General features: G+C 38.8%; 4 protein-coding genes across 7 annotated transcripts in view; 3 read left to right on the top strand and 1 right to left on the bottom strand.

The window, feature by feature from the left end:
* On the top strand, positions 2533-10531 carry LOC18771402 (ABC transporter G family member 32). Its single transcript, XM_007204241.2, has 24 exons — positions 2533-3070; positions 3326-3446; positions 3565-3653; positions 3743-3827; positions 3914-4073; positions 4148-4224; positions 4293-4346; positions 4507-4597; positions 4701-5002; positions 5083-5364; positions 5559-5875; positions 5962-6122; positions 6205-6308; positions 6731-6890; positions 7009-7131; positions 7234-7325; positions 7412-7744; positions 7831-8121; positions 8450-8533; positions 8633-8766; positions 8854-9081; positions 9231-9402; positions 9496-9750; positions 9868-10531. The coding sequence occupies exons 1-24, from the start codon at positions 2796-2798 to the stop codon at positions 10138-10140; spliced, it is 4263 nt and encodes a 1420-aa protein (XP_007204303.1). The 5' UTR covers positions 2533-2795; the 3' UTR covers positions 10141-10531.
* On the top strand, positions 11398-11868 carry LOC18771319 (gibberellin 3-beta-dioxygenase 1). The gene has a single exon (XM_020569040.1). The coding sequence runs from the start codon at positions 11398-11400 to the stop codon at positions 11866-11868; it is 471 nt and encodes a 156-aa protein (XP_020424629.1).
* Positions 12073-13693, top strand: LOC109950151 (gibberellin 3-beta-dioxygenase 1-like). The gene has a single exon (XM_020567871.1). It carries the CDS (start codon positions 12822-12824, stop codon positions 13392-13394), a length of 573 nt encoding a protein of 190 aa, XP_020423460.1. The 5' UTR covers positions 12073-12821; the 3' UTR covers positions 13395-13693.
* LOC18770397 (transcriptional corepressor LEUNIG) overlaps positions 13471-20549 on the bottom strand; it is an 8644-nt gene continuing 1565 nt past the window's right edge. The window contains exons 2-18 of one of the 4 annotated variants that reach the window (XM_007204584.2): positions 19907-20004; positions 19703-19812; positions 19204-19578; positions 19025-19113; positions 18825-18912; positions 18666-18732; positions 18448-18497; positions 17220-17513; positions 16918-17097; positions 16302-16544; positions 15650-15767; positions 15414-15523; positions 15076-15225; positions 14746-14901; positions 14482-14598; positions 14059-14265; positions 13471-13940 (exon numbers count right to left, since the gene is read on the bottom strand). In XM_007204584.2, coding sequence (XP_007204646.2) covers positions 13797-13940; positions 14059-14265; positions 14482-14598; positions 14746-14901; positions 15076-15225; positions 15414-15523; positions 15650-15767; positions 16302-16544; positions 16918-17097; positions 17220-17513; positions 18448-18497; positions 18666-18732; positions 18825-18912; positions 19025-19113; positions 19204-19578; positions 19703-19812; positions 19907-20004 — 2596 coding nt within the window. In that variant the 3' untranslated portion in view covers positions 13471-13796. Of the gene's footprint in view, positions 13941-14058; positions 14266-14481; positions 14599-14745; positions 14902-15075; positions 15226-15413; positions 15524-15649; positions 15768-16301; positions 16545-16917; positions 17110-17219; positions 17514-18447; positions 18498-18665; positions 18733-18824; positions 18913-19024; positions 19114-19203; positions 19579-19702; positions 19813-19906; positions 20005-20549 lie in introns of all 4 variants that reach the window. The other 3 variants (XM_020567870.1, XM_020567869.1, XM_020567868.1) reach the window with 3 other exon arrangements.

Raw genomic sequence — 20549 nt, forward strand, 5'->3', positions numbered from 1 at the left:
TACTCTCACCAACCAACCAGAAGACAATGAGAGAAGGAAAAGGTCCTTGAGCCTTTGATATAAACTGCACAGCCAGCTGCAAGGAGAGGGGACGTATATATCACGATGCATGAATTGATCATGTTTTGTTGGGGAAATGCTCGATATTATGGTTATATCAGACAATTTTTCTTTCAAGTTATGAACATAAACAAAAACCCCACCACATAAAAGATATAGGTCACATGGATTTATCATTTTTTTTCTTCTAGATCACAGAGCAGCGGCAGTGTGCTACTGGTGTTACTTTTTCAGTGCGGGGCCTCCTGCATTTAGTTACCATTAATATCCCCAACGCCATATGCCAATTAGCCAACTATAGGGGCAAAGGAATATGCAACTGGCAGGAAATTTTTCCCTAAATTATCTTTATTTATTTATTTCTGAGATGGCCTTCTGTATCGATATAAATCTCTCGTCCATAACGGAGGCAGAATTTAATCCTAGCTTTCTTGTAGAAACTATGCCCCTGCGAAATATAAATGTAGAAGTCAGCTTAATTTAAGTTGCTCATCAATAACCAAATTATAAAATAAAATGCAGTTTCTTAAGTGTCTCAATCGGTTGAGAAATTAGGTTAACCGCTAAACTCAACTTATTATTAACGGCTTTAAATAAACAGCAGAGAGAGACTCGGGCAGGGCTTCAATTCGGTTGTAGGGCTATCTGTACTTATGTTCAATTATGTTGATAAGACACCACCAGTAATTCCATATTCTAGTTTCTTAGACTAAACACATTTACAGGTTTAATTTTTTTGACTAAACACATATCCTCTTTTAAATATGGTTAGAAGTTGACCAATTTGGTATTAGTTGGATTGACTCAGGTAGGTTCTTTGTGTGCTCCCAATAGTACTTGTGTGTGTGAGTTTTTCCCTCCACCTTTCTAACGTTGGCAACAAAAGTACAAGTTGGAAATAATATTCTAGCTTGAATTAGTAGCAGTTTGTTAATCAAATCATGTCCTATCACTACAAAATAAAAAAATGGCAACAGTCACCGTTATTTAGTGACATTTGCCAAAAGACTTTAGTCACCCCAACAAACGTCGTCAAATAATGATAACTTGACTTTTTTTTATTATTTTTGGTAGTATATGGCATGAAAGGTTCTTATATGGTAGTTGAGTGTGATAAATTAAAATTTCGCAAATTTTGATTGAGTAGACAGGAGGACATCATAGATTGTTAAAGATGTTTGGTTGATGAAAATGACTGGGGTTTCAGAATTTCAACAAATCTCATGTATTATACACAGGCCAAGACAAGAGGATAGTTAACCAAAAAACTATTCTCATGCACAAGTCACTTCCAGTATGTGTAAGTGTAACCAAGAACTTCCATGAAATGAAGTTCTCATGCTAGCTGTAGACAAAGAAATATATTTTTGCCGATTTAAAACAAACATTTTATTTAAGATCTCGTGTGTATGTTGTAAGACTCAATTGCATCAATCCCTAATCATTTGTGTATGTGAAGAATTTCTAACTATTCATATATTGTGAGTGCCTGTTTGGTATTGCTTATTTGCGGTGATAAGTGATTTTTTAAAAATTTTGGGAAGCCCAGTCCGTTTGGTAAACTATGAGAAAATCACTTATTGTTAAAAATTGTTGTGAGAGAAAGCTATAAGGGAAATCAGCTAATGAGTTGCTTTCATTTTCTGATTATGCAGAAATCAGTTTTGAAGAGGGGTTGAGTTTAATGATTATGCGGCAATCATTTTCTAATTATGCGGGAATCAGTACCAACAACACTTATAACAAAAAGTTTACCAAACGCCAAACTGCTTTATCTCACAGCTGATTTCTCTCATAGCAAATCTAACAGCGATTACTTTCACAGCACAGCAATGCCAAATTGGCCCTCAGAACTCAATTATATTTATTGTTAATCGTATGTGTCTGTAAATGAGTTCTAACTATTCAAACATTAGGAGACCCAGTTGCATCAATAGTTAGAAATTGCAGGCAGCTGATAGCTGATACTAAAAACACATGAGTATTGTGAGTAATGATGGCAATGGAGAAACCCTCCAGAAAAGGCAAATAGCTCTTGGCCTTCACCTTTGGAAGAAGGGGAGTTACTCTGCTTCGGTTTAAGAAGTAAAACGTCAACCTTTTTGCCTCTTAACTTTGACTTTTTCCAAAAACGGCCCCACTGTACCAACACCTCACCCGCCGTTTTATTTTACTCCAAATCACCCAACACGGCAGTAAAAAATGCAAAACCCATCTTCCCAGCCGTTTCATTCAAATTCCCACGTAAAATCCCACCAACCCACGCGCCAAACCTGCAACCTCAACGGTCCTTCTCCTTGGTGTAATACCAGCCGTTTGATGAAGTCGGACGATTCGATTTCAGAGCGAATAGAGTTTATTCAAATAGACGAGCGAGTTCGCGTTTGAAAGAAGCCTCGTGCTTTATGTCTTCCCGCGGCCATTAAATGAGCCTCTGTTTCTGTCTCTCCCGTTCCTGCACACAAACTGTGAATCACTTTAACGTGCACAATGTATTCTCCAGTGAGAAAGAGGAGAGAGAGAGAGTTCAACAAACACGAAGACTCTCTACGGAGAGCTATTAAATGCAGAGCTCAACCACCATTTTCAGCATTCAAATTTGTCTACCTCACATTCAAACCCTACTTTTATTAGTCTCTCTCTCAGTCTTAGCCACAAGACTCTGAGAGGGAGAGCTTTTTATTTAGTAACGGTTTCAGGACTCTGCGCAGACATAGATAGGGTTGGGATTTCCGATGTGGAACTCGGCGGAGAACGTGTTCGCGCGAGCTTCGTCGTTTAGGGAGGAAGGGGAGGATGAGGATGCACTCCGGTGGGCAGCGCTCGAGAGGCTCCCCACCTATGCCCGCGTCCGACGTGGCATTTTCAGGGACGTAGCCGGAGACACTAAGGAGATCGACGTCAGCGAGCTCGAGGCTCAGGAGCAGAAGCTCTTGCTCGACCGCCTTGTGAGCTCCGCCGACGACGATCCCGAGCGGTTCTTTAATCGCATGCGACGCAGATTCGACGCGTAATCGTCTTCAATTTCTTGGACAAAAACTTCGAATGACTCTGCTTGGCTGCCGAGAAAATATCAGCAAAGAAAGCAAATTTAGTATCTCATAAATTGATTTTACTATACAGTGCCAAATGAGAGTGTTGAAGTCTCTGTTTTCTCTGTTTCTCAGCAGCCAAACGGATTTTCTTTTTGTCATTCTTAATTTCGTTACTTTGTTTTTGGCTTGCTATTTACTCTAAATATTTCTGTCAAAATTTGGCTGTGCAGAGTCGATCTGGAGCTTCCGAAGATCGAGGTTCGATTTCAGAACTTGAAAGTCGAAGCTTTCGTCCACGTGGGAAGCAGAGCACTGCCAACTATTCCCAATTTCGTTTTCAATATGACGGAGGTAGAGTTTCTTCATTCAAATTATCAGTTAATTTCCTTGAATGCAACTTGTTCGATTACATGATTGAGCGCTTGTTAAAAAAGAAAATAACCTTTGCATTATCTGGATGCCATTTTAGGCCCTTTTTAGGCAATTACGGATATACAGGCCCCAGAGAAGCAAATTAACGATTTTAGACAACATTAACGGGATTATAAGACCTTCAAGGTAGGTATTTTAGCATCAGCTAGTTCTCAATTGCTGAGTTTTCAGCCCAGTGTTTACGTCTAACAAGCTGTGTTGGTGTTGTTTTGTAGATTGACGTTACTATTGGGTCCACCAAGCTCCGGAAAGACGACGCTACTATTGGCTCTTGCTGGACGACTTGGAACTGGTTTGCAGGTATCCAATTGAACGACAGAGATCCTGCTAATCGGTATCTGGTTTCGACATTTGCTTTAACTCATTGTACTTTGATCACTCTGAAGATATCAGGGAGCGTCACATATAACGGCCATGTCTTAAAGGAGTTTGTCCCTCAGCGGACGTCTGCTTATGTCAGTCAACAGGATTGGCATGCGGCAGAGATGACTGTAAGGGAAACTCTTGAGTTTGCGGGGCGCTGCCAAGGTGTTGGGACTAAATATGGTAAGCTTTGGGAAATTAGGTACTTGTGTACTAGTGGTGCTTGTTTAGATGCTGACATGAAAACTTTGTCACAGATATGCTATTAGAACTTGCAAGAAGAGAAAAGATATCCGGGATAAAACCCGATGGAGATCTTGATATATTCATGAAGGTACGAGTACTTATTCAATATGTTGATTCCTTTATACATGTAATGATTGCTGATACTTTGTTTTCCAGTCGTTAGCTCTTGGGGGGCAGGAGACAAGCCTTGTGGTGGAGTACATCATGAAGGTATTTGTTCGATGCTGGTTATTATTGGATGCATATCCATTAACATGTTCATTTTGAGTATTTGACTGGTTGATGTATCTTGATTTATTATTAATATCTTGAAGATATATCTTGATTTATTATTAGATTTATTTTAGGTACTAAAATATGTTTGACAAAGATTTTAGGGTTGGACATATGTGCTGATACATTGGTAGGAGATGAAATGCTTAAGGGAATCTCAGGGGGGCAAAAGAAGCGGCTCACTACAGGTGTATACTTCTTTTGTTTTTTAAATTTGTTTTAGGTTGAAGGGGGATTCTTGTGCACTAGTAGGGTAAAGCTGTTTGCTAATAAATCAACTGTGATTTCCAGGTGAATTGCTAGTAGGTCCAGCAAGAGTTCTGTTCATGGATGAAATATCAACTGGGCTTGACAGTTCAACTACTTATCAAATCATCAAATATCTTAAGCATTCAACTCATGCACTTGATGCAACCACTGTTATATCTCTGCTTCAACCTGCTCCAGAGACCTATGAGTTGTTTGATGATGTTATACTTTTGTGTGAGGGCCAGATTGTTTTTCAAGGACCCCGTGAAGCTGCTCTTGACTTCTTTGCATACATGGGATTTAGGTGTCCACGGAGAAAGAATGTTGCAGACTTCTTGCAAGAAGTAAGTAATGGAGAGCTTGAGTTGTGAGTTGCTATTCTGTTGCATGGAATGTTTGGTAATTTTTTTTCCCTCGTACACAGGTTATATCAAAGAAAGACCAAGAGCAGTACTGGTCCAATCCTGATCTCCCGTACCTCTATGTTCCACCGGCAAAGTTTGTTGATGCTTTTCGTTTATTTCAAGCTGGGAAGAATTTGTCTGAAGAACTAGATGTTCCTTTTGATAAACGCTACAACCATCCTGCAGCTTTAGCAACTTCTCGCTTTGGCATGAAGCGGCGTGAGCTTCTCAAAACAAGCTTTAACTGGCAAGTGCTACTGATGAAGCGGAATGCATTTATCTATGTTTTCAAGTTCGTTCAGGTAATAGTACCATTATTTGTTTATCCAAAGGACATGTTTTCGATGGTATTTGCTAGTAAATGTTACCTTCCGTGCTAGCTTGTAGAACACCTTAATTAATATCTTTTTTGTTTGTTTCTTTTTTCCAATCATCTGAAAGATGAAACTGGTGAATGTTATCTGCTGCTGATTAAGTACTATGTTCTGTCTTGCAGCTTCTTTTTGTTGCTTTGGTTACAATGAGTGTTTTTTTCCGGACGACAATGCGCCACAATACAATTGATGACGGAGGCTTATATCTTGGGTCACTATACTTTTCCACGGTTATTATTCTTTTTAATGGCTTCATGGAGGTTCCAATGTTGGTGGCGAAGCTTCCGGTGCTTTACAAGCATAGGGACTTGCACTTCTATCCGAGCTGGGTCTATACGATTCCATCTTGGGTCTTGAGTATTCCAATTTCACTCATAGAGTCTGGTTTCTGGGTGGCAATCACATACTATGTCATTGGATATGACCCTGCATTTACTAGGTAAATCATATTTTTTTTTGGAATTCTGCATAAATCGTGAAAGTTGGCAAAGGATGAAGTTCTTACGTTAATTGTTGAATCTGCAGATTTTTGGGGCAGTTCTTGATATATTTCCTTCTGCACCAGATGTCCATAGCTCTCTTCCGTATTATGGGATCCTTAGGTCGAAATATGATAGTTGCCAACACATTTGGATCTTTTGCTATGTTGGTTGTAATGGCTCTTGGAGGATACATCATCTCGAGAGGTCAACCTAACATTTTGTCAATGTCTACATGTTTCCAACTTGATTGCATACTTTTATTGATTTCCCTATTCAAATGTGACAGATCGTATACCGAAGTGGTGGATTTGGGGTTTCTGGTTTTCTCCCTTGATGTATACTCAAAATGCAGCTTCTGTAAATGAATTTCTTGGACATTCCTGGGACAAGGTAACATTCCAATTCATTACCTGTTCAAGTTTGCTTTACTGATTATAGCAATTATGGATTTATTATGCTAGTCAAGGTAAGGGTATGGTAGTTTTTACTAACTAGAAATAACCATAAATTACGTTTAAGAATTCTAATGCCTTGATAATAATAGTGGATATGTTATCTTTGATAATAGACTTGGATTTTATTTCCTTTTTTGTGAATTTTCAAGTAAACCATTGGCATCCTCCAAGAGGACATTATGTTTGATGGGAAAATAGTGTTAAACATTATTTTGCTAAATCACATTAATTTGTAATTGCACACTGTGTAGGCAAGAGCCAATAAGAAGATTTACTTCACCAGACCTATTTATTCAGTTATTGTCTAGGATTCTACTCTGAAACTTCTAATTCTGTTTTTCCCTGTTATTTATGTAGAGAATTGGAAGCCACACCAGCTTTCCATTAGGTGAGGCATTGCTGAGAGCACGCAGCTTGTTTCCCGAGAGCTACTGGTATTGGATTGGTGCTGGTGCTTTGCTTGGATATACAGTTTTGTTCAACATTCTATTCACATTCTTCCTCGCTTACCTTAACCGTAAGTCATTTCTGCTCATAAAAACAAACTAATTTTCATTTTCCTTCTATTGCTGCATGTAGCCAAACAAATTTAAAAAAAGAAAGCTTATTGAGTTGATTTTGGATATATGCATCAGCGTTGGGGAAGCAACAAGCTGTAGTCTCTAAGGAAGAGCTTCAAGAGAGAGAAAGGAGAAGAAAAGGACAAAATGTTGTTATTGAGCTGAGACAGTACTTGCAGCATTCAGAGTCATTAAATGGTTTGAAAAATAATTTGGATATTGAGTTTGTTTTAGTACAATTCTTTTTAATTAATTACAGACCTGTTTAAGTTCCAAAATTCTTTCTTATCTTCTACGCAGGAAAATATTTTAAGCAGAGAGGAATGGTCCTCCCATTTCAACCACTTTCCATGTCTTTCAGCAATATCAACTACTACGTGGATGTCCCTCTGGTGAGTCTTTAACACTATTCACTTGCACCATCCATTCTGGGAAACATGTTAACTATATATTTTTTCTGATCCAAGTACCACCTCAGGAATTGAAGCAGCAGGGCATTCAAGAAGAAAGATTGCAGTTGTTGGTTAATGTCACTGGAGCATTTAGGCCTGGGGTGCTTACAGCATTGGTTGGAGTAAGCGGTGCGGGGAAAACTACCCTCATGGATGTATTAGCTGGTCGAAAAACTGGTGGCTTCATAGAAGGGAGCATTCATATATCTGGTTATCCAAAAAGACAAGAAACTTTTGCAAGAATTTCTGGTTACTGTGAGCAGACTGATATTCATTCCCCCTGTTTGACTGTTCTGGAATCACTTCTCTTCTCTGTTTGGCTTCGGTTACCATCAGATGTTGATTTGGGGACACAGAGGGTATTCACATAAAATTATTTAATGTTTTTGTACGTCTTCATCATTAAAAAAAAATCTATCATCTAAAAGATTTAAAAATCATTCAGGCTTTTGTAGAGGAGGTGATGGAACTTGTGGAGCTCACTCCATTAAGTGGAGCATTGGTTGGTCTACCGGGGGTAGATGGTTTGTCAACAGAACAACGAAAAAGGCTAACAATAGCTGTCGAGCTGGTTGCCAACCCATCTATAGTATTCATGGATGAGCCCACATCAGGGTTGGATGCACGGTCTGCGGCTATTGTGATGAGGACCGTGAGGAATATTGTCAATACTGGACGTACTATAGTGTGCACAATCCACCAGCCTAGCATAGACATCTTTGAATCCTTTGATGAGGTTCTCTCTCTCTCTCTCTCTCTCTCTATATATATATATATATATAATACATAATGATATAATGTACCCTATATATATGTATATCCACCTAAACTATCTTCCTACGTATATATAACCAATTTTCTAACAAGGTATGCACATGAAGACGTGTTTTTTTCTTCCAATTTTTAGATATGATAAGAATGGGTGAGATGGAGATGCAAAGACATGCATCTTGATTGATCCTACTATGACCAGAGTGTAAAACAGCTCAGTCATATTTGCCCGAGCATTTCTATATTGCTTTATTATCTTGATTGATCCTGCTATAATCTCATATGTGTTGCAGCTTCTATTTTTGAAGCGTGGAGGAGAGCTCATATATGCTGGTCCACTTGGTCTTAATTCTTGTGAACTCATCAAGTACTTTGAGGTCAGATCATGCATGCCATGCCAGTATATATTTCAGAACATGTGACTTTGGGTAATGTTCATGACTGTCAGCTTAACATGTGAATATTTCTTTCTGCAGGCAGTCGAAGGAGTGCCAAAGATCAGGCCTGGATATAATCCTGCTGCATGGATGCTTGACGTTACTTCTTCAGTTGAAGAAAGTCGCCGGGGGGTGGATTTTGCAGAAGTTTACCGAAGATCTAACTTGTTTCAGTATGAAAACTTAATGAATTCTGACTGTGCTGCTTTTATACAGAACTATATGCTTCTTGATCTAACAACCATCTTCCTTTGTCTCAGGCACAACAAAGAGTTGGTTGAAAGCCTGAGCAAGCCAAGTACCAATTCTAAAGAACTAAATTTTCCAACCAAGTACTCTCAGACATTTTTCGAACAATTTCTCACTTGTCTTTGGAAGCAAAATCTGTCTTATTGGCGAAATCCTCAGTACACTGCAGTTCGCTTCTTTTACACTGTCATCATCTCATTGATGCTAGGAACAATTTGTTGGAGATTTGGTGCTAAGAGGTTTTCTCCTTTTTCTTAATCTTGTAATTTATGATAACTCTATAAGGGAACTAATCATCTTGATGTATTATCTTCTTTCAGCCCTTATTTCTAGATGTCAATATGTGCCATTGGGTTTCTATATGACAGGATTTCTTTTCCCTTTGCAGGGGAACCCAGCAGGATTTACTAAATGCTATGGGATCCATGTATGCAGCAATCCTATTTAGTGGAATCACCAATGGCACTGCTGTTCAACCTGTTGTTTCTATAGAACGATTTGTCTCATATCGAGAGAGAGCTGCTGGGATGTACTCAGCTTTACCATTTGCATTTGCTCAGGTTCGGCTTTACTACGCTACGCCCACTCTTTGAAACTCATAATATTACCCTGGTATCCCTTAAATTTATCTAACGCATTGATCATGTATGCAGGTCGTGATAGAGCTCCCTTATGTGTTTGCACAAGCAATTATATACTGTGCAATTTTCTACTCTACGGCTTCATTTGAGTGGACTACTTTGAAGTTCGCTTGGTATATATTCTTTATGTATTTCACAATGCTATACTTCACCTTGTACGGCATGATGACGACAGCTGTCACACCAAATCATAATGTGGCCTCTATAATTGCTGCTCCATTTTATATGCTATGGAACTTGTTCAGCGGCTTTATGATTCCTCACAAGGTAATGGAAGTGGCTGCTTTCATTGCTCAATCTCATGTGTACTTTATCAGATAACATATTCTTATAATAACTTGTTAAGAATACTCTCTAACACAATAACTTGTTGCACTTGTTCAGAGAATTCCAATATGGTGGAGATGGTATTACTGGGCAAATCCTGTGGCCTGGAGTCTGTATGGCCTCTTTGTTTCGCAATACGGCGACGATGATAGTCTTTTGAAGCTGGCAGATGGAACTCATACAATGCAAGTAAGGCAGTTTCTCAAAGAAGGGTTTGGGTACAGGCGTGATTTTCTGAGTGTAGCCGGCATTATGGTGGTCGGTTTCTGCGTGTTTTTTTCCATTATCTTTGCCTTTGCAATAAAATCCTTCAACTTCCAGAGGAGATAACAAGGCAGATTTCTATACCCTATTGCTTTAGTTATGGGATCATTGCATGGTGTGACAAGTATATCAGCATCTCAATTCATGAAGAAACAAATAAGTATATCAGCATCTCAATTCATGAAGAAACAATGTTAAAGTGTATAGCTACATGATTATATAGATATATAATATAGGATCAAATTATTTGTTTGTTTTAGATCGAGTGCAGATAACAGCTAGTTGCTAGCTGGGCTTTTTATTTTTATTTTTATGTGTAAACAAATTACATGCTTTCAGTATTTATTTATTTATTTATTTTGGGTTTAACTTTACAAAACTCAAACATGTTGTAAAGTACTTGGTGAATAAATTATAGGGCAGTGCAGCCATTGTGTCCTTTTTGTTTTGGTTCTAAGATTTTGATTTCTGTAATGTCTCTATGGAGTTAGAAGACAGAGAGGTCCTAGTGCTGTAAATTCCAAACTAAATGGGTCCTCCACTACAAAAGGACCAAATTGGCAATTTGCCAATACTTTCGAATTAGAATTAGACAACAGACTTGGGGCCAATTCGTGAATCTGTACAAAATAGATCATGTCGTTTTTACCCAACCAGATTACGTTTTTATTTACGTGTAGTTTCCATGAAAAATATTGACACGTGTTTGAAAGCTAACGGCGCTTTGCCCCAAACCTTGCGAGCCTTTCTTCTTCCCCCTCTTTCGATTGCCATGAACCCCTCCACGAGCAAAGAGCTGGAGCATTCAAACCCGAGAATCCAAATCATTTGAAAGTACAAGATCTTCGTGGGCCAGTGGCCTCATTTGTTTGATCCGATCCAATCCAATTCAATATAGTTTTTAACAGCACAACGCAAGGCATGGCTCCTGGGCCTTTGATTTCTCTATATACACAAGGCATGCCTCATAAGTACAACTTACTCTTTTGGTACATTTTCTCTAAGAGAGAGATAAGAAGAAGAAGAAAAAAAGAGAAACCCAGAAAGGAAAAAAGGAAGAATGGGGACTGAACTGATAAAATGAAGTGCTAGGTTTCAAAGTTTCCCAAACGCCCGCCCCATTCAATTCTGAAACCGACTTTCACATAATGACAGATATCATGCATACATAGGGTCAAGAAATGCCATAGAAAAGTAGATTGTAGCTGCAGTTGCAACACTTGCCCTACATGCATCTACATGTAACTTACATGCCACACCCATTATCTCAACGCAGTTCAAAAGGGTTCTCATTCTCAACAAGAAACCCACAAAATAATTACCATGAACATCCACCTCTCTTCCCACCACCACCTCATCCCTCTCGACTTCAAATCCCTCGTCACCTTACCCAACTCCCACACTTGGGCTCCATCCTCCTCCGATCACCACCCGTTCCCCGAATCCGTACCGGTCATCGACCTATCCGACCCGAATGCCACCCCTCTGGTCCGCCTTGCCTGTGAGAAATGGGGTGTGTTCCAAGTCACCAACCATGGCGTTCCCATGAACCTCATCAAACAAACTCAGCTCCAAACCCATCGACTCTTCGCCCTCCCCAGAGACCAAAAACTCCGGGTCCTCCGCTCGCCCGATGGCTTCACCGGGTACGGGTCGGCCCGCATTTCTGACAACTTCCCCAAGCTGATGTGGTCGGAGGGTTTCTCGATGATGGGGTCTCCGCTGGAACATGCCCGCCAGCTTTGGCCACTTCACCACGCCAACTTCTGGTACGTGCCAGAGACAAATAAATAAATAAAATAATGCATCTCCAGTGTGTATCATCTCTTTATTTTCATGCCACACTTCTCTAATTGAGTAAAATCTACTAATACAATAAATATAAAAATACCTAACAATTTCCTTTGCTAAATGTCTTCAAGGATATATTAGTAATTAGATCATGTTCGTTATGATCGATGAATGAAAGGCCAGGCTTAGGGACGTCACGTGGCGGGATATGGGTGATCTAGAAACTTGGCTTCCAATACGCTAGTTTTGTACTGGTTCATGATCCATATAAATAGGCTTTGCCCTTCACTTCACGTAGGCCTTTTTCGCTCATGAATCACCATCCAACCCATACACTAGAATCTAGATTTTGACCCAATAAAAATAAATATATTTTTATATTTACATGTTTGGGTTTGTGCTTAAACATTTTTTTCTTTTTCTATTTTCCTTTTTTTTTTCACTTCCTTAGAAAGTTATGTTTGCTTTGGATACGCATGACAAATAAATATGGTCGTTGTTTTTGATGATTTGAATTGAAGACCGAAGTCGACATCAAAGTGAATTTAAAAATTGAGTTCAATTAAATTCAACATAAAAAGACATAGAACCCACTAGAGTCATTAAACTCACGAAAGACATAAAGTTCACAAAACACAACAGAGACTTGAAAAACCCTAAGATAAAGAACAGGGAAATGCTACACCACTCAAAACCCACGAGCGACGCCATCAATGCAAGACCACAACCCCCGAAGAGAAAACGATAACCAAAGCTACAAATAGAAAATGGTGGTAAATATGATTGTTGTCTGAATCTTAATCCTATATTTGTCCGTATATATTTGTCGGAATCTCAATGTACTTAATGTACTTAATTAATGGTTCAGATTGAAAACAACGTATTTGTCGGTATATCTGTGTCCTACTTATTAAACCAAATCCATATCCTGATCTTACTGGTGATGCAGTAATGTAATGGAAGAGTACCAAATGGAGATGAAGGGACTTGCTGCAAAACTGATAGAGCTCATGCTTCGATCATTGGGCTTGAACAATGAAGATGTCAAATGGCTCAGACATCCTCGGTCCTTGCTTCAACTCAACTCATACCCCGTCTGCCCAGACCCGACCCGGGCCATGGGCCTAGCCCCTCACACAGACTCCTCATTGCTCACTTTGCTATACCAGACCACTACAGGCGGCCTGCAAGTCCTTGTGGACGGGGTTTCGTGGGCGCCGGTGTACCCAACTGCCGGTGCGCTGGTTGTCAACGTCGGGGATTTAATGCACATACTATCCAACGGATGTTTCAAGAGTGTAGTCCATCGTGCCATTGTCAACAAAGTGCACCATCGCATCTCCATCGCATACTTCTACGGCCCACCATGGGATGTGAAGATATCGCCGTTGATGAAATTGATCGATCACAATCATCCACCTCTCTATCAGCCGGTAACTTGGAAGGAGTACCTTGGTTACAAGGCAACGCACTTCAACAAGGCGCTTGAACTCATCCGGAATGATGGAGGAGAAATACAAGCCAACTAGCTAGCATTCATCTTTGATTTCAACTCATCTTTGGTTTGGCTGATTGTACATGTAATTTGTAAAATGAAATGGTTGATTAGGTAAAATAAAACATTCGGCTATCTTTAAGACTGCCTTCATATACGTTTCGTCTAGCAAAATATCATTTACATTATAAGCCCCTGTGAGTTGAAAGAGATCCTTTTGATCAAGTTTGACATCGTTAGGCTGGTTGGCCTTGGTCTTGGTCCAACAAAATTCTTCTATGGGTTAACTGGGGCTGGGTTAAAATCTAAAACCCTTTTACCATACGCTAAAAAGATAACCAGATAAAGAACAAACAAAAGCATCAAATTGCTGTCTCCTTTGGGATGTGGTAATGGAGAAGGTAAACCATTTTCAAGATAAAACGATACAACTTTGTCACTTCCAGAGCTTGACGAACTTGTCGTGGCTAGCGGAAGCAACCAACCCGGTAGCATCTGATACCGCCAAAGAAGATACTAGCTTGTCATGAGCATGCAGAGTCATTGTCTTGTTCTCGGTCATGTTCCAAAGCTCCAAAGTCTGAAATCCCACCATTGCATATCAAAAACAAAACCTCACTAAGCATCTTCAACAAGAGCAAGTCACCGGGTAACAAGTTCATCTTTAATGTAAAGAGAAGTAGAGCAGTATAGCTTACCTCATAGCAGCCAATGACCAACAATGAAGGACAAGTTGGATGGAAAACACATGTATTAAATTTGTTGCCAGAACAGCTCAACTCATGAATGCATTCCCCTCTGGCGCTGGAGACAACTGACCACACTCTAACCAAGTCATCACTCACTGATGCTAGAAAGTCACCAGAAGGATCCCAGCACACAGAATGGACAAGGTTCTTATGGCCCTACAATTAATAGCACAAGATATAAATCAGAAAGCATTCATGATGAACAACAGCACATGAATCGCATCAAAGTAAACATGTATTAGTGGGTTCTTACTGATAACCACTTCATTCAAGCCCAAATGTGGACACAACTAGTAAGTGCCCATTCCAAAAATAAAGTTAAAAAAATTAGTACTACAAATGTTAAGAAGTAATGGGAAGTTCAGAAGAAACCTGTAATTTACGCACGCAAGCTTGCGTCTCGACATCAAGGATGGATACAAAATTATCAGCTGCAGCTGCAAGGTTTCTTCCAGCTTTGGGTTGAAACCTCATCTGAGTTGCACCACCCTGAAAAATATAGGTAATATTATCAAATGCCAAAGGATTTACTAAACAGAGAAACAGAATTCTAGTATTCCCTATATAGTATAGACAAATTAACCTTGAAACAAATTAACCTTGAAAGGATTTACTAAACAGAGAAACAAGATTTACCTTGAAAACTCCAGCACAACTACCATTCTTGATACTCCAGTATCGTATCTCACTGTTGTTATCACAAGAGCAGAGAAGGTCCTCTTTACTAGGGTGGAAGTCCACTGACATAACAGTTGTAGAATGCCCCACAAAAGTACGGAGTGAATATCCAGGCTGCACAACATTTTTTTATGGATTCATTACATAGATGAAATAAGAATCGAGGGTTCAGTAATTTAGTGATGACAGTTCAGTAGTAATGTATAAATTTGAAGATTAAAAATGAAAAGTCAGTCAAAAATAACATGATGTAGCATTGAGGGAAAAACAAAAAACACATTGACTAACATTATCAGCATCCCAAACCCTGACAGTTTTGTCAGCAGAAGATGTAGCAAGCCTTGACATGCTAGGACTAAAACGAACATCGGTTATCCATTGAGAATGCTCTTCAAGTGTAGACTTTACAGTATAGGACTCAGTACACCACAATACAGCCTGCACCATAAAATAATCAAGTAATCATGACTACTTTGTGTTTCTATAAGCCATAAGATTAACTGAAACAGTATCAAAACGTCCATCATTCATATTCGCAGCACTTTTCCTTTTTTTAAAACTAGATAGTAAGATAAGTTTGGTCATGCACAGAGCCCATATGAAAAATTCAATCTTCCTAGGCCTACCTTTCGGTCATGCCCACCAGTGGCAAGTGATTTTCCATCTGAAGAGAAGTGACAGCATTCAACTTTACTTGTACTTGCAGGAATAAGATGGACTTCCGTAAAAGTGAAACCTAATTTCATCAAGAAAATGTTAAAGCCTTTTGCTATATTTCTAGTATAATATAAGACCAAGCCATATACATCTCGTGACATAAATAACAAAGTTTATCAATGTCAGATATTTGCATTCTTCGTACCTTTGCTGACATCTGAACAGCGAGCAACTCTACCTCTAGGGTCAGCATCATCATGTGATAAGAACGATTCAACATTATCCTCTAAAGATCCATCATCCACAAAACGGTCCACATCAGTCTGCAATACATAGCTTAGTTACTGACTGCCAATGGAGTTCTAGGAACAATCACTCACAAGTAAACACTTTGTGCTTTATCACAAAGAGCACACTAACCTTAATATGAAAATCACATATGAGGCAAGCCTAAGCCTAAAAGCATAATCGACCCACTAGGGCATAGCAACAGGGAGAAAAGTGGAAATTTGGTTTAACATTTCTCCATCCAATGAATTATCCACATTTGGTAACTCAAGCACACTCTAGTCCGTACCATTTAAGTTACTAAGAGGAGCAGGGACATAGTAAGAAAATAATGAAACATTGCACCTTTCTACCCCCTTGAGGTAAACTCTGTTCTTTTCCTTCTCAGCAATGGCACATTTTTTATGGATGGAAAAGTTAGATAGGAAATCAATTGAACCCACTGGAGCAAATGCGAATCAAGTTTGAAGCACTCATCAGTGAAATGTTACAGATTGTGACTCCAAATCAAGTCACCTTAAATGCAATCAATACAAAGAAGTTAGACATAACAATGATAAGTTTCTAACCAATTTATTTTGCGCTGATGCAAGTGAGCCCAAACCATCAGAGCCAAACATAAGTAGAGACTTTGAGGAACCACCATTATGGGATAAAGTTGGCATAGACATTACATCTCCTGGTGTGTGGGTAGAAGGCGTTGAAGGTGAACTGGGAGATGGTCCTGTGGTATTAACAGTCCCTGAGCTATTGGCAGGACCTGAAGATGACACTGGCTGCTTTCTCTTTCGCCCAATTTGATTCTTTGAAGCCTTAAACCAGGAAAACAAAATGAGAAAAGCAACCCGGATATAACAATTTTCAACACTGATGAAGTTCACAGCGAAAATAAAGACTAAAGACAATTGACTCTGAAAATATGATTAAATTCAAGTTTTAATATTATAATAAAAGTTATATAGGTGAAAAGGTAACGAATGTAAAATATCAAATGTGAAAAAAGCATATGTCATGTATCAATAGTTTAGGATTTGTGAAAATTAGGATATGCAAAAATCTCCAGGACATGTGGATATATTTGTAAAACACTTTGCTGCAAGATCAAGTTGGAAAAAAGAAGAAAGAGATAATAAAAAGAACATATAGCTTCATAAAGTTTGAATCCGATAGCCAGTAATAGAAAACCTGATCATTCCCTTGTAAGGTGTTAGCCATGCTGCCATCTGCCACAATGCCACCAGAACCAATAATTTTTTCTTGCTGCTGTAGGTGTTGGCTTGAACTCTGAGATTGTTGACTTGAAAGCGGATGCTGCGAATACTGTTGCTGCTGTTGATTGTTGCTTTGCATCTGCTGTTGCTGTAACTGATAAGTTGGCTACTCATATAAGCAAATATATATGGGAAGCTTAAAGTTCACAAGATCCTAATGATACTAGCTAAAACAATGAGTTTTCTTAAATCCAGATGTAGAAGAAGAAATGATACCTTCATAATCATATCGGCATCCGCACGAGGTAATACCGGGCAACCAACTTGTACTGGTGATCCAACGTTAGATACGTCAACAGAATTTAGTTGACCATCCTTCCCGAGACCCGTATTTTGATTGTTGAGAAGCATTCTCAGCCTTCTACTGTCCAAGTCATTGGCAGATGGGGAAGCCAGATTTTGTTGTGCAAGCATAAGTTGCTGCTGTAGCTGAAGTTGATTGAAGGGTTGAGGGGACTGCATCATAGACGTTTGCTGCTGAAGAATCCCAGATCGAAACCGATCAAATCCCTAAAAAGGTGAGATGTTATCAGAAAAGAAACTATAAACTCAAAAATGCAGATGCTAACAAGCCAGTTTCGTCTTTGGCAGCATGGGTAGTTGGCAAAAATGCTCTTCGTTTATTTGCTTACATTTAAAATCATGTTGTCTTCTTATCAGTAATGCCAATGGAATGTGGCATCAAATATTGCTGAGCACACTTTATACAACCAACTTGAACAAGTTTCCATTTCAAGATATTACCCTCATCTTTTTAAGGTGTTATTTCAGTTTTCCTTCAACAACAAGATGTCAATATAAAACCAGACTTCACTAATAATAGGTCATAAAATCTTGCACAAAACAGAAAACATGTTTCTCAAGTGGTGTTACATATTTTTAGTAAAAACAAAAAATGAGAGAGAGAGAGAGAGAGAGAGTGATATTAATATGTATATCTAAAAGAAGAAGATTAATTGTTAATCATCCTTAACCTTTAGGTGTATGGTATTCTTAATTCAATGCCTTAAGAATATAGCATTTCCTCTAAAAATTTCACCCATCAAGTACTCCATTTTCTGTTTGACTTAACACTATAGTTAGCTATTGGCCACAGAATAGCCCAAGGACCAAACAGAAAACATAAATTAGAATCATATCAAGTGGAGGGGGGGGGGAGAGAGAGAGAGAGAATGATACTCATATGTATATCTAAAAGAAGAAGATTAATTTTTAATCATCCTTAACCTTTAGGTGTATGGTATTCTTAATTCAATGCCTTAAGAATATAGCATTTCCTCTAAAAATTTCACCCATCAAGTACTCCATTTTCTGTTTGACTTAACACTATAGTTAGCTATTGGCCACAGAATAGCCCAAGGACCAAACAGAAAACATAAATTAGAATCATATCAAGTGGAGGGGGGATGCAAAAGTAATATCAACACTGGGTATTTAGTTCTACCGTTAAAGGCCATCCTTTCAGAGTCAAATTGTTACTGCCTTGATTTGATCCTGAAATGAACATATGAATCATTCATAGGAGATAAATAGATACCAGAAATAAATTCAAAGAGCTTTTGAACGTTTACAATTTTCTTATTTATCTGTTCAAGTTTCACACCCAAAACCCACCCAGAAATTCCCCGTACAGAATAAAAAAAACACAATATTAATCGATACCATGAGCGCCAATCAATGATCCTTCTGGAGCAGCAGCTCTGGGGTTCATCATCTCAGTCTTTATGTCCTGTTTCATCATTCAAAGGAAACCCAAAATAAGAAAAATCAACCTGTATGGATAAAAAACGAAGTATGAAACAGATCGCTGATGATAATCACCTGTGTCGAACCAGGAAGTTGCTGACTCCGGTTGTGAGCTTGTTGAAGATTCCCCAACATACCTCCAGGTGTACCATGCAGCATTTGACTGTCAGGAAGGAGTTCAACCACTTTCATATTAAGCATCAATTGCACACAAAGAGCATGTGTTACACCACAATGCTGAGTAATGGTAAATATGGAATCTTCAAGAGAAATACCGAGGAGGCTGGCCACCTGTAGTGGCGGCTTTCAACAATGAGGCATGATTGGAATCCAGAAGCTGACTCACATTATCACCTAATCTTTGCTGCATGGTGTACGTATTGTGAGTTGATGAATAGATGAAAGGAATCTAAAATATAAAGAACTTCTTTGAATCTATGGAAAAACTTATTACCTTGATAGCTGCATCATCCAAACCATCCCTCTGTATTGGAAGCTTTAATCTCTCTTCATACATTTTTGTTGCCATTGAATTAGCAGTTGCAGGGTTCTGCCTCAAAAGAGGGTCATTGCCAACAAGCCCATTGGCAGTGCCATTTAGAAGCTGGGTCCCATCTCGACGCTGCTGTTGCTGCTGTTGCTGCTGCTGCTGCTGCTGTTGTTGTTGCTGCTGCTGCTGCTGTTGCTGCTGTTGCTGCTGTTGCTGCTGTTGCTGCTGTTGATGCCTCTGTAACAACTGCTGCTGCATTTGCATTTGCATTTGCTGTTGCGGCTGAGGCTTCTGCTGCTGATGTTGCTGCTGCAGCTCCCTCGCCTTCATCACTTGAGTCTAACACATCCAAACAAACAGTGAAACATTTCAAATAGAGAGAAGTCCAAACAATTCCATCTATATTTATGAATTGAAAGAAAAAACGTCAGAGCCAAGGTTGAAGTCCAATAGAAGTCCGCACCTCAATGTAAGATGCAGCTGCTTCTGAGTGCTTCTCATTCGTCCTAGCAATAAATATGTCCCAAAAGACAGACCACCATTCGAAAAGAAAGCCACCAGGTGCATCAATAGCTGGAGCAAGAGTAAAATCAAAGAAATGTAAATAAATTCAGATATACAATTCGCAGTATGCAGTGCATCTCTTTTCTTTGGCATATATACTTACCTACAGGATCTGTAGACACTTTTCCTTCATCTTGAAATGCCTTTGCAGAAGCATGTAATTTTCTCTTCATAAGGTAATCATATATATACACATCCAACCTGTGATCCAAACAAATTATAAAACTTCCACATTTCAGGAGTCCAAAAAACTTTAACTTCTGAAAATTAACATTGGAAGAAGGTCCACAATGCAAAAACATAAAATCTGATACGATGCTAATCCACCAATCCAGTGACAAGAAAACGAATGAAAATATTAAACATTACAATCATTGAAACAAATTCTTCTCACTAATTAAGTTTTTTCTGTCAAGCTTAGTTGAAGCGAATTATTTATTTTCTAGAACAAACTGAATCAAACATGAGATTCAAAATTGAAGTTCTTTTAAGAAAGTCCTCAACATCAAAAGACATGTACAACAACAACAGCTTTTTGGATCTACAATGTCACCCATATTTTGGGAGGAGAAAACAAGTAACTCAGCTCGTGTGTTGTTAGTTGAGGAAAAAAACTCAAATTTACCGAAACGCAAAACAATACAAAATAGAAGACTGAAAAGTTAAGGGCCCGTTTGAAAACCATTTCAATTTTAGTTTTTAGTTTTTAGTTTTCATTTTTGTGCTAGAGTATAGAGGAGAAGCAT

The sequence above is a fragment of the Prunus persica genome, chromosome G7 (assembly GCF_000346465.2).
Source record: "Prunus persica cultivar Lovell chromosome G7, Prunus_persica_NCBIv2, whole genome shotgun sequence".
Classification (NCBI taxonomy): Eukaryota; Viridiplantae; Streptophyta; class Magnoliopsida; order Rosales; family Rosaceae; genus Prunus; species Prunus persica.

What these genes read in the sequence shown, in the direction of transcription:
- LOC18771402 (XM_007204241.2), top strand. Translation starts at nt 2,796, where the DNA reads ATGTGGAACTCGGCGGAGAACGTGTTCGCGCGAGCTTCGTCGTTTAGG. An exon ending in TCGTTTTCAATATGACGGAG is followed by an intron (nt 3,447 to 3,564) that starts GTAGAGTTTCTT and finishes ATGCCATTTTAG; the next exon opens with GCCCTTTTTAGGCAATTACG. An exon ending in TCTTTGAATCCTTTGATGAG is followed by an intron (nt 8,122 to 8,449) that starts GTTCTCTCTCTC and finishes TATGTGTTGCAG; the next exon opens with CTTCTATTTTTGAAGCGTGG.
- LOC18771319 (XM_020569040.1), top strand. Translation starts at nt 11,398, where the DNA reads ATGAACATCCACCTCTCTTCCCACCACCACCTCATCCCTCTCGACTTC.
- LOC109950151 (XM_020567871.1), top strand. Translation starts at nt 12,822, where the DNA reads ATGGAAGAGTACCAAATGGAGATGAAGGGACTTGCTGCAAAACTGATA.